This window comes from Tachysurus vachellii, chromosome 6 (assembly GCF_030014155.1).
Source record: "Tachysurus vachellii isolate PV-2020 chromosome 6, HZAU_Pvac_v1, whole genome shotgun sequence".
In the NCBI taxonomy this organism is placed as follows: Eukaryota; Metazoa; Chordata; class Actinopteri; order Siluriformes; family Bagridae; genus Tachysurus; species Tachysurus vachellii.
In genome coordinates, this window is record NC_083465.1 from 1,889,739 (window position 1) to 1,902,238 (window position 12,500).

A 12,500-nucleotide genomic window follows, 5' to 3' on the forward strand; every position below is an offset into this window, starting at 1 on the left:
GATATTTTGCTCAGATCTGATTTTTTTTGTTTGGCTGTTCACATTACCTTTTAAAATGTGGCCTATATCAGATACCAGTGTGAACTGTTTGCTGTTTTGAACTGACCCGCATGCGCAAATGAACAATAACAATGACGTCACAAGCAGCACGGCGTTGTGCTAAAGTTGGCGAGGTTATGGAGGAAGTAAACATTTTCGCTTTTCTTTCTAAATGTTTGTGTAATGGCAGCACAGAGACGCAGTGTTTTGAAAATTTTCGGATGTCGAGGGCAACTTTTGATTATTTGATCCATTCTGTAGGCGTAGTCACGTTTGTGTGCGTAATCGCCGGCGCAAAATTGTGACGAACGTCGATGTAGATTGACGTAAAATCGCATCAAATCCGCCTCGGTTGTTCACACTGCGGCCACGTCGGAAAAAATCAGATTTGGGTCTGATTCAGGACCACATATGGAAGTGGTCTGAATCTGATTTGAAAAAATCAGATCTGGGCTAGATTTGAGTGTTCACACTACTCCTGAAGAAGTTTGACCTGGTCACTTGACCCCAAAAAAATCAGATTAGGACTTTTACCTGCAGTGTGAACGTGGCCAATGTTCATTGTTCCAGAGACTTGAATCAGTCTCAAGGTGTGCAGAAGCTGTTTTTATAAAGTGGCCCAAAAAACTCCCTTGATGTTGCTAGTGTAGGATCATGGAACATCAGAATGATCCTCAGACATGTCAAGGGCCTGAAGAATAAGAGACCGACACCTGTAAGTGTAACCATTTAAGAGATAAAGGGGGATAAGATAAGAGATAAACCCTGGACACTTCACACATTTTCTGTGATCCGATAGCTATCCGATGGTAAAAAGACCAGGTCTAAATGCCCTTCGAAACGTTTTGGAGACGGATATAAATCCGACGGTTCAAACCGCTTCAGGAGGTGGTCTGGGATGCGTTTCAGATGAAACTGGACAGGTGTAAATGAATGTGGTTGTTCAAGCCACATACGTCAGCGCTATACTCCTCCCAAACGGAAGTACGTCACTTGCAGGTGTCTCGCGAGTCGTGCATCGCGCCAGAAACAAATATGTTTTCCCACCAGCGCTGCTCCGATCTTTCACCCAGGCGTCTCGTCGGGTCTTAAAATGCGCTGCTGCCTCCAGCGAAAATGCAGCAAACAGTAAACGCTGTTTTTTGTAGCAACCGCATACACCAAAGCATGCTCCATTTCAATTACCCCGGAAATGAGGTAAAATATATTAGCATTTTGGGCGGGAGTAGAAAGATCGGATCGATATCCGATTTGCCGAGACGCGTTTATGTGGCCTAATGTAAATGGTACAGTTTTAACAAATCAGATAGCTATCGGATCAGAGAAAACACACAAAGTGACCAGGTGTAAAAAGGCCCAAAGAGTTTACAGTCCTGAAGTTAGTGAAGGTCTCAGGAGGTCAGTTTGGGGTCGAGGGGTCACTGGAATTCAAGTGAAGAAAGTGACATACCAGGGAAAGGAAGGTGAACTGGTATTGTAATGCGCAACCCCCCCTATAGGTTTACGGATGCTTTGATGCTCTCTGGGGTCAAAGACTAGGGAGTCTCAGGAAAAACAACAACAAAAAACGCCTGGGGCAAGTTTTTGTCCCTAAAGAAAATGAACGTAACGTTGGGCGGTGATGTTGGGTGAGAATCAGAGGAGGGCATGGAAAGAGAAAGCATCTGCGACAGGAAAAGAGCCAAGGATGAGGGATGGCTATAACTGAGAGGGGATGCATTATACAACGGCAAGCAATTAATACTCTATGCACTCCTGTTAACCAGAATCGTGAACAGACATGAATAATAATACACAAATGTCTTCATGAACCTGCAAGCTTGTCGTGAAAAAGTGCTCATTTTAATCCCAATTTACCGTTCAATGGCAGCTAGATCAGTTGGAGGAACCTTTAGCATTCCGCTTTAAAACATGCCGCAAAGTTCTGTGTCTAGCAAACACTTTCTGTGCAAATCCCATGAGGACCGTTAAGAAAAACATGTGCTTTAAAAATAAAGTCGATTTGCATGAATTTCCTCTTTTGAAGAAATGAGAACTGAGAAGAAAGAACTGAACAGAGCAGAAAAACAGACCATCAGACCACTTGACTCAGATTTGAAGGATCTCTTTGTTACTTCGTGGATATTCAACCAAAATGGCCAGAGCAGATGGATCGCACCGACGCATCATCTGACTGGATTCTCATCAAACTTTTTTTTTTTGAGTCTTATGATTAAGTAATGTTTCGGTTCCTCTCCATGCTCCTACTAGCATCAGCGACAGGCTGGATGTCTAAAAAATGTTTTGTTTACGAAGATGAAATTATCAATAACAACCAGATCATTCCGTTTTGCCCGATGGGAAACCTAACAGCAAGCTGTGTGGACGTCAGCGACGTGAAGCTGGATCTTGCCATGGTTCCTCCTCGAGTTAACAGTCTTTGCCTAGAAGCAGCACACGGACTGGTGCTGCGTCCAAATGCTTTTGAGCGATTCTCCATTCTTGAACAATTGTACATCCGATATTGTCCCGGAGCCATTCATTCTGGAGCTTTTGCCGGGTTGCCAAATCTGCGTCTGATATCATTTGACGGACTTGTTTTAAAAAAAACAGCCTGTTGCAGGACTTCTGTTTCAGCAAATGCTTTTGGGCAGCTACCCAGCTTGAGCGAGCTTTTTTTTAATTACTACAGTATGTCAGCAATATCGACAGATGCATTTAGTGGAATAAAACAACTCCAAACCTTGGAGTTTCAGAGCTGTGGCATCGAAATCCTGGATATTGCCTGCAAAACTGTTGAACTCTCACGATCACTGACGTCCCTGTACGTCGGCAACGATGACACGGTCGTCCTGAGACGCCAGCACTGTCCTCCATTAGAGGACGCGTCGACGGCCGAACATTTCAAAACCTTGAAAAGGATCCGTTTTGCATTTACAGGTCTGAAGTCTTTGGGGGAAAGCGTCTTCAAGTACTTTCCAAATATTTCCCTGTTAAACATGCCCATGAATTCGGTTCTCAAGAAACAGCTGATGCAGTCTGGAGTACAAAAGATTCAGACTCTGGAAGCAAAACTGGAACAAGGTAGTCTTGGGTCTGTTTGTGATATTGTATACAATCTTTCAGTGAAAAGCCTAAAATTAGAAAACGCTTTTGCACTTTGTGACGATATCGGGCTGGAAGGATGCGCGAGACTGCGAGAAATACGACTTGAAAGCTCTTACTTGCAAGATAAGCTATGTTTCATTAGGGTCGTAAAAAATCTACAAGTTTTGGATTTGCAATTCAAATTTTTGCCACAGTTACTCCATAATCTTTGTGACTCACCTGATTTTTTGCAGCTGTTACAAAAGTTTTTTATACATTATAGTTTGTTAAGCAGAATAACTAGAAGACAGTTTTATTGTCTACAAAATCTCCAAACTCTTGATCTCGCCTTTAATAAAATCTCTGTGATCGAAGATTTCGCATTTGCAGGATTTGATAAGTTGCAAGGTTCCTATTCGAAGGACACGGGTTTTCTGAGGGATAATCAGACTTTTAATGGTCTCCGTTGTTTGGAATATTTAATTTTAAGAGGTAATAAAATCTTGTCAATTAACTTTACTGCATTTGAAGGCCTGACCAGTTTGAAATTCTTGGACCTTCACAGCAACCTGATTACTCGGATCTCTGCGGAACATTCGGTTCCGTTTCTGGGACTGGAGAGTTTGGAAAGTTTAGACTTGAAATCTAACAGAATCTCGTATGTCGATGACTTCGCGTTCAAGCAAATGAAAAGTTTAAAGACTTTAATTTTGGATAACAACAACATTTCTGAAATTAGCAGGTTCACCTTCTTTGGTCTGGATGGTTTAGAGTCATTGATGATTGAATATAATGTAGTTAACCATATCGAGCCCTTTGCCCTGAGGAATTTATCTGCTTTGCGGAAATTCTCAGTCGGGTGTCTCAAACATCCATCATCCATGACCGCAGAGGTCGAGATCAATCTCGGTCTCTTGTTTGGCCGCATTCCTATAAACCTCACCGAGCTCATTATCAGCTCCTGCAGCCGCCCGATGAGCATCGTGATCGGGAGCGAGAGCGCCCCTAAGCCTGGTCTACAGCTTCAAATCTTTGGACAAAGAGTCAGTTTCCGAGACTGCGAGAAGCCGTTCTTTCTGTCGGTGGTCAGTCTTAAAGTTATAGTCAAACAGCTTGTGTGTGGCTCACGTTTCGCTGGGAAATACTTCAAGTTCTTGGAGAGCTTTGAGTTAGCTTCTCAGGCTATGTCCACTTTTGACGATCTGGTCGATCTGAATACACTTTTGCACCTTCGGAGTCTTAAGTTAACATGCATAGACCTTTCTGACCAACCTCATCTTGGTATCCTGCTCCACAATCTGACAGCCCTGCAATTTTTTGGTTTGTACACATCCCGAATTCCTTCCATTAGCGAAGACCTAACTAAAGACCTGAAATCACTCAAATATCTCGATCTTAGTTTGTACAATGACTTGAATGTGATTGACAACTTTGCCAAGCCACTTTTAAATCTGAGGTCCATTATTATGATTAACATGATGCTTTTCTGCAGCTGTGACGACGCTTGGTTTAACGAATGGACCATAGACAACAGACAGGTCCAAGTTCTAACATGGACGTTACAAACGAGACGTGCATTAGCATGCCGAAACATGAACGGCATACAAGACTTTGCTAAGTACAGTGTGTCCAGTTGCTCCCTGCATGTGGGATTTATCTTATACATTTCTACTTCTCTCGGGATTCTGCTTTTCATGTTAGTGGTTCTGGTCCATAATCTTGCTGGAGATTATCTGCTGGCGTTTATATACATCGCTCATGGCTGGATGAACAAAGCCATCCGAGGGAGCGCTGCCAGACGCTATCAGTATGACGTTTTTGTCTCATATTCGGGAACAGACGAGTCCTGGGTTGTGGATGAGCTTCTGCCCAATCTAGAGAGACGAGGACCACCGTTCCTGCAGCTCTGTCTCCACAGCCGGGACTTTCAACTAGGTGTGGACATCGCGGAGAACATCACCGGAAGCCTGTACAGGAGCCGTCACACGCTTTGCCTGATTAGCCGCCAATATCTCCACAGCAAATGGTGCTCTTTAGAGATGAAGCTGGCCACGAACTACCTCATAGCCGAGCACAGGGACATTCTGATCGTCGTGTTCCTGGAGAAGATCTCCCCAAAACTTCTGTCCGCTCACCACAGGCTGGCACGATTTGTCAAGAGGAAAACCTACATAGACTGGCCTCAGGACCCCCGACAACAGGTGGCATTCTGGGATAGACTGTGGGCCAAGCTCGCACCTAAGCCTATCTGAAGCCAGTAATCAATCTCTGAGCTGCTCTCAGATCATTTTATATATCAGTAGAAAAATCTTTACTAATGTCAACTCTTGATGTTCATCAGCCAGGTTTTCTTTAAAGGCTTTAAAAATAATGCAAAACATTGACTTTACTTTCAGTTTGTATTTACTTCTATATGGATCTATATCATTTAATTGATTTTAGTTTTATTTGGCTTTTATTTCAATTTTATCTTCATTTATTGATTTTTTGATTGAACCCAAGTTCTCTGTATTATTATTATTATTATTATTATTATTATTATTATTATTATTATTATTATTATTATTATTATTATTATTATTATGTCTCATTTGGAAGCTGTTTTGTACTCTAGTCTTCTGATTTTTTTTTATTTTTGTTTTCATTCATATTTAAATTTACTGCAGAACATTACCTAGTAAATATATTCTTATTGTTCTAATTTCAAATCATTTTTTTTCTGGAAATTATTTACACTTTATGCTAATGAGTGTTGCTTCACTTACTTTGCTACTTAGAAGGTTGGAATTAACAGCCATGTCGCTTTCCAATGAAAATGACGAACCATCCAGGTTGAACCAGCAGGGGGAGCTGTTAGCTTATTTGTTAGGTCTGGGTCGGTTTGTACAGATTTTATTTGGAACATCAGCATTCTTGCACATCTCCAATTAGCTAATCATGTGGCAGCTGCTTGATGAGTAACGATGTGCAGAATCATGTCCAGTTTCACGTCCATTTCGGTTCACGGCAAACATCAGAATAGAGGGAATCTGAATCCAGAGTTCAAATCAGAAAACATCCAATGAGCTGCACTTCTGTGAGTGGAAATGGCTTTGTTGATGAGAGAGGACCGAGGAGAATGGCTTTGCTCCTCATGTTCCTCTACCTCCTCCTCCTTATCCTTGGGCTCCTCCACCTGTTCAACCTTCCCTTCGTGTTCCTCCACCAGCTTAATCACTACCTTCTCAACCTGTTCCTTGTGTTCTTTACCTCCTCCACCTGCGCCTCATCTTCTCTACTTCCTCTTGTTCAGCTTGTTCCTCAATGAGGGGAAGTGCCTCACGTGTATTCCGGTCACGTGACGTCACGTGAAAATCAATAATTAGCACAACATGGACATGTGACATATCAAAACACGCAGCACAATGCGAAGAACTTCAAGAACCTCAAGAGCATTCAGATGATGTCACATGTCCGTCTCCACTTGCCTCCAAATGTTTTGGCACCCTATCTTTCTGTCCACTTTCCTCCAAAAGTAACACCGACCCTTATGTCCATCCGCCTCCAAAAAGCACCGGCATTTGCGAATACTTGCACCGTCAAAGCCAACATCAAAGTTCGTCGTGACGAACTTTACAAATCTAGTTCACTATTTCATCTTTAACATTCGTTTGTGTCGAGTTAAAAATTATTTAATTCCAAGTTCTAAAATCTTACTTTACACACACACAAAGCATCTCCACACTGTTGGGCAATCAATGAAAAAACAATTACTTGCAGCGTGTCTGTAGGTCAGCGCAGACGTCCTCCCTCTGGTCTACTTCAGCGCCCTGTGGGATCGATTACAGTCCAACACGCTGACTAAAGCAGTCAGGATAAAGTCAAGTGTAAACATTTTTAATGTTGATAGATGGTAGAAAAGTAAAACGACGAGGTCCGTCTCTTTGTCACGGCTACCAGATCCACAGGATCAATCACTTCAAGTGCGTTGCACTCGCGTTAACCCTAAATAATTTGTCATGATGCCTGTGCAGTCACAAATCGTGTCTTAACGATAAATAATTTAGGAATTACTTTTTTTCTTTCCATAGAGCTGTGAACCGTTCAGGTGACACTGCTAATCCGTCACAGATTTGCACAACTATCATATCAATTTGTCATTTCTAAATATTGTATATAGGTCAATATTTTGGATCACCTGAAATCATATTACTGTGTTCATTCGTAGGAGGCGGAGGCCTGAGCATTAGTGCTGAGCTAACATCATAAAACTTAGCAGAAAATTAATTTTAACATTGGTGTTTTGTGCAAGGGGGGCACGGTGGCTTAGTGGTTAGCACGTTCGCCTCACACCTCCAGGGTCGGAGTTCGATTCCCGCCTCCACCTTGTGTGTGTGGAGTTTGCATGTTCTCCCCGTGCCTCGGGGGTTTCCTCCGGGTACTCTGGTTTCCTCCCCCAGTCCAAAGACATGCATGGTAGGTTGATTGGCATCTCTGGAAAATTGTCCCTAGTGTGTGATTGCGTGAGTGAATGAATGAGTGTGTGTGTGTGTGCCCTGCGATGGGTTGGCACTCCGTCCAGGGTGTATCCTGCCTTGATGCCCAATGACACCTGAGATAGGCACAGGCTCCCTGTACACGGAGGAAACCCCCGAGGCACGGGGAGAACATGCAAACTCCACACACAAAAGGTGGAGGCGGGAATCGAACCCCCAACCCTGGAGGTGTGATTCGAACGTGCTCACTACTAAGCCACCGTGCCCCCCTATGGGACATTTTGAGTCGAGTATAATCAAATGAATGATTTTAGATTGTTTACACAAGCCTAATATAAAATCAGTCAGTACACTGTTGGCTTTCACGTGTTCACATGAGCTTCCCATGTGTTCTGTATTAAGGTGGTTTAAAGTGGTCAGTTGTAATTCCTCATTTTACCTTCGTAAACACCCCCTGTTTAATGGCGTGTCTGTCGTTCAAAATCCAGTAGCGCCACGTAACTTTTGTTGTTATTATGTAAAAGTTAAAGTGCACATTAATATAAACCCGAGCGAATCAACACCATCCGACCAATCAGAATCGAGCATTCGGTCTAAATAATGTGGGAGAAATATTTATGGATATTGTAGAGTGTTTTTTTCCTTCTGTCTCTCCTGTGTGGTCCACATCTCCCTCTTTCTCTCTCTTTCGCTCATTCTTTCGAGTTTCGCCGCTTAGATCCACGAACCTCCAGTGAAATGGAAGTTTATCGAGCGAACCTCCTACAAATAAATGACAGAAATAATAGAGAAAGGATTAATTACTCATTCCTCTGACACATTATTGATCACCAACTTTCTCAACAACAGGAGAAACAGAGTGTGTGTGTGTGTGTGTGTGTGTGTGTGTGTGTGTGGCGGAGAGAGCTGAGACTTAAACATAAATTCCGTGTTTGGCTTCTCTCGTATATTCATCCACAGCTCTTATTCACTTTAGACTGTGACTCTGGGCTTTTATTTCAGAGGAACAGATGCATAACAATTGAGCTTCGGCTTTATTCATTTATGTCCAGAGCGAAGCCATGAATGAAAATGTGGCTTGTAGGCTGTTTGGAAATGGCTGACGGTGCTGATTCTCTCTCTCTCTCTCTCTCTCTCTCTCTCTCTCTCTCTCTCTCTCTCTCTCTCTCTCTCTCTCTCTTTCACACACACAAACACACACACAAACAACAGTCTACGCCAAAGATTTCATTTTGTGTGTGTGTGTGTGTGTGTGTTTTGTTTGTTTCCCGTTTTGTTCCACACACTGTATGCATTTTTCCATCATCAAGCTGTTGAACTCATTTCTTAAGCATTTTCAGGCAACAAAAAAACTTTCATTCTGTTCACGTTTGTGCCGCTAACATCAACATTTTTGATTAAAGGTGGGGTCTCCGTTGTTTGAGAAATGCTTCAGAAAACTGCATTGGGCCGCCAAAAAAAAACAAAAACAAAACTAACGTGTAGCCAATGAGTAGAAAGGGGCGTGTCTTATCAATTTGGGCGGAGAGAGTGTTCAGTGCGCACGTGTGACATTAGCAGAAAGCGGTTTTAACATTGACATGGAGGATAAAAACAAAGAAAGAAAGCGAAGAAAGGCTTACGATAAGGTAAGAAGTAGGACGTGTTAATATAGGATCAGCTTTCCAGCGCTGGAGAGAACTGAACGTCAACAGGTTCTGCCATAATACTTGTCTGGGTTATACTTGTCTGGTGTATGTGTGGGCGGAGCTATCAAAACAGGGGTGGGACCCATTTGGGTTAGGGGCGTGTTTGTTTTGGTGATTTCAAATGTCAACATTGGCTTTCAAACAATGGAGACCCCACCTTTAATTGAGCGGAAAATATTTGCAAAGACAGAGAACAAGTTTCTCTGAGTTTGTGAAGATCTGAGACGAAAATAATCAGGGGATAGAAAATACTGACCGAAGAAGCACAAGACGTCACGTTTTTTTCCCTTCATTGCTGCTAAATGTAATACCATTATAAAATGAATGCCAAAGACACGCCTCTGTTCTGAATAAACTCCCCCCCCCCCCCCCCCCCCCCAGCAGCTAAACTCATATTAGCATTTCGTTCACAACAGTCGGTTCTGACATCTTTATTAAAAGAGCATGCAGGGAGAAGGAAATGTTTTTGCAGAACACACGCACACACACACACACACAAAAAAAACCTGTGTGTAAGCAGCTTTTCTTCACATTAACCCGCAGTGTGTTGTCCTGTTGATGAAATGGAGCGATCCATTTCCTGCCGTCCGCACAAAACAGATGGAGCAGGAACCTTGGCTTCCATCTCGTCCATTTAATTAGCGTGATGCCCACGTCGGCTCTCGCATTGTCTGTTCATTCATCAGCTGGCCGTCAGACGCTCAGAAACTCAAAAGATCCCAGCACAGCTTTCTAATCCCTCCTTATGACATTTAAATAAATAAATAAATAAATACATAATAAATAAAAATAATAAAATAAATAAAATACAGCAGAGATTTAAGTGCCTCCTGCCAACAAGCCACACACGACCTTCTCTCGTTCCGCTCGCCGACGTGAGATAGGCGATGGCTTACAGTGTAAGTTCATTTTGAGCATTAATATTGGCGCCTCTCTTCGCTCACCATCTCTCCCCTCTCTCATTCTCCATCCCTGCTTTCCTTCTCTCCACCCCACACCCTTCTCTCTCTCTCTCTCTCTTTCTCTTACACTCACTCTTTCTCTCTCCTTCCATCCTCCTAATCCTCTTTCACCCTAATCCCTCTCTCTCTTTCTCTTTCTCTGCCTCTTTCTTTTTGACACTCTAAATCTTTACTGTTTACTGCATCTCTCTGTCTCTCTCCATCTCTCTCTCTTGTTTTCCATCTCTCTCTCTATCTCTGATGGCAGTATCTTCCATCCCCAAGCTGGAAATTTGGTCTGTGGGGAAAAGAAGGATTCCTCGCTCCTCCTTTTCTGTCTATCCCGTGGTCCTGAATGAAAAGCTGATGCTTTAGTCGAGATTATTGTGCTGTGAGAGAAATATTTCCTGCTGCTTCACTCATGCCTCACTCTCACTTTGCCTTAAAGAGTCTTAAAGAGTCCTAAAGAGCCTTAAAGATTCATAAAGAGTCACAAAGAGTCATAAAAAGTCATAAAGAGTAACAAAGAGACATAAAGAGTCATAAACAATCATAAAGAGCCTTAAAGATTCATAAAGAGTCACAAATAGTCATAAAGAGTCATAGAGAGTAACAAAGATACATAAAGAGTCATAAACAATCATAAAGAGCCTTAAAGATTCATAAAGAGTCACCAAGAATCATAAAGAGTCATAAAGAGTCACAAAAAGTCCCGAAGAGTCATACTGAGCCTTAAAGAGTCATAAAGAGTCATAATGAGCCTTAAAGTATCATAAAGAGTCTAAAGAGTCTTAGAATCATAAAGAGTCTTAGAATAATAAAGAGTCTTAAAGAATCTTAGAATTATAAAGAGTCTTAAAGAATCATAAAGGGTCATAAAGAGTCTTTAAGATCCATAACGAGTCATAAAGAGTCATAAAGTCATAAAGAGTCTTTAAGATCCATAACGAGTCATAGTCATAAAGTCATAAAGAGCCTTAAAGTATCTTAGAGTCACAAAGAGTCTTAAAGAGTCATAAAGAGTCTTAAAGAGTCATAAAGAGTCTTTAAGATTCATAAAGAGTCTTTAAGATTCATAACGAGTCATAATATTAATAATTTTGCCTCTCGTCTTCACCCGCCGCCGCCTCCACCCCCGGACATTAGCGCCTATTCTACAGAGAGATCTTTTCACCTAAAGCACTGCGGTGATCAACTAAACGTCAGCATAGAAAAAAACACTTACACTCCAACGGCTTTCGGGATTTGAGAAACAGTGCACAGCTTTCTCCCTCAATGGTGAGAAAGAGTCAGCGAGGCAGGAGAATGTCGTCTAAATGTAAATGTGCTTGTGCTGTTCCGCGCTCCTGCTAACACGGGGACACGCTAACAGCAGGGAAATGAGGTGTGTGTTTCTCACGCTGATGTTTCTGTGATGGTTTCCATTATGACTCATGCATTAAAACGTGTGAGATGGATAGAGACAGATCACACACACACACACACACACACACACACAAACACAGAAAACAACCAGATGTTTGCTAGCATTCACTATTAGCTCCCATTAGCTTAATTCAATGACTGTTACTTAATTAATATTCTATCAACTGAATGATCTCACCTGCCTTTCAAATCTCAGTACATCTGGCTGCGTTTTCATACTGTAGCTTACATGCTTTTTATACTGTAGTATTTTCAACTGTAGTTTGTATTCTGTAGTTTTTTTCCACTGTGTAGTTGTTTATATTGTAGTCGACATGTAGTTTTTATATTGCTGTTTTTCATGCTGTAGATTTTTGAATTTCAAGGTGGGAAAAAATAAAGTCCTTCATTCTCACCATATTGTACCACATGGATTCAAACCCTTCATCTCTCTCCTGCAAGTCGTCATCTCTCCTCATTTACATTTCTTCTTTTATCAGCTCCGAGGCTCTGAGGTGACGTGAAAGATCCTCTGTGCCTGTGGAGAGTCTGCGGGATCACATTAACTGTGATCTGTTACAGATTCATCGCCACGGTGAAGCGTGATGGATGACAGAGCCGCGGCCTGTCAGGAGGAGCAGAATTAGCCGAACGCAGGTCAAAATTAATCCCGGCCTTGTAGCGCGAGGGAGATAAAGGCTATCGATCTCAGACGCTTTTCATCTCCTCACAAGCTTCCAGAACGCGCCGGAGAGATCCGAACAGTTTCCTTACAGGAAATACAAGTCAGCGGTGGGAGATGGAACGATCTATAAAGCACTATTAAGGGTCACTTTATTTTATCTCCACACGCCAGCTACATTAGGACGAGTGCAGCAGATGGTGAT

General features: G+C 42.3%; 2 protein-coding genes across 2 annotated transcripts in view; both read left to right on the top strand.

Moving 5' to 3' along the window:
* fndc5a (fibronectin type III domain containing 5a) overlaps window positions 1–12,500 on the top strand; it is a 61,498-nt gene that overhangs the window by 35,802 nt on the left and 13,196 nt on the right. The window lies entirely within an intron of this gene.
* Window positions 2,130–5,555, top strand: LOC132846909 (toll-like receptor 13). The gene has a single exon (XM_060871711.1). It carries the CDS (start codon window positions 2,259–2,261, stop codon window positions 5,355–5,357), a length of 3,099 nt encoding a protein of 1,032 aa, XP_060727694.1. The 5' UTR covers window positions 2,130–2,258; the 3' UTR covers window positions 5,358–5,555.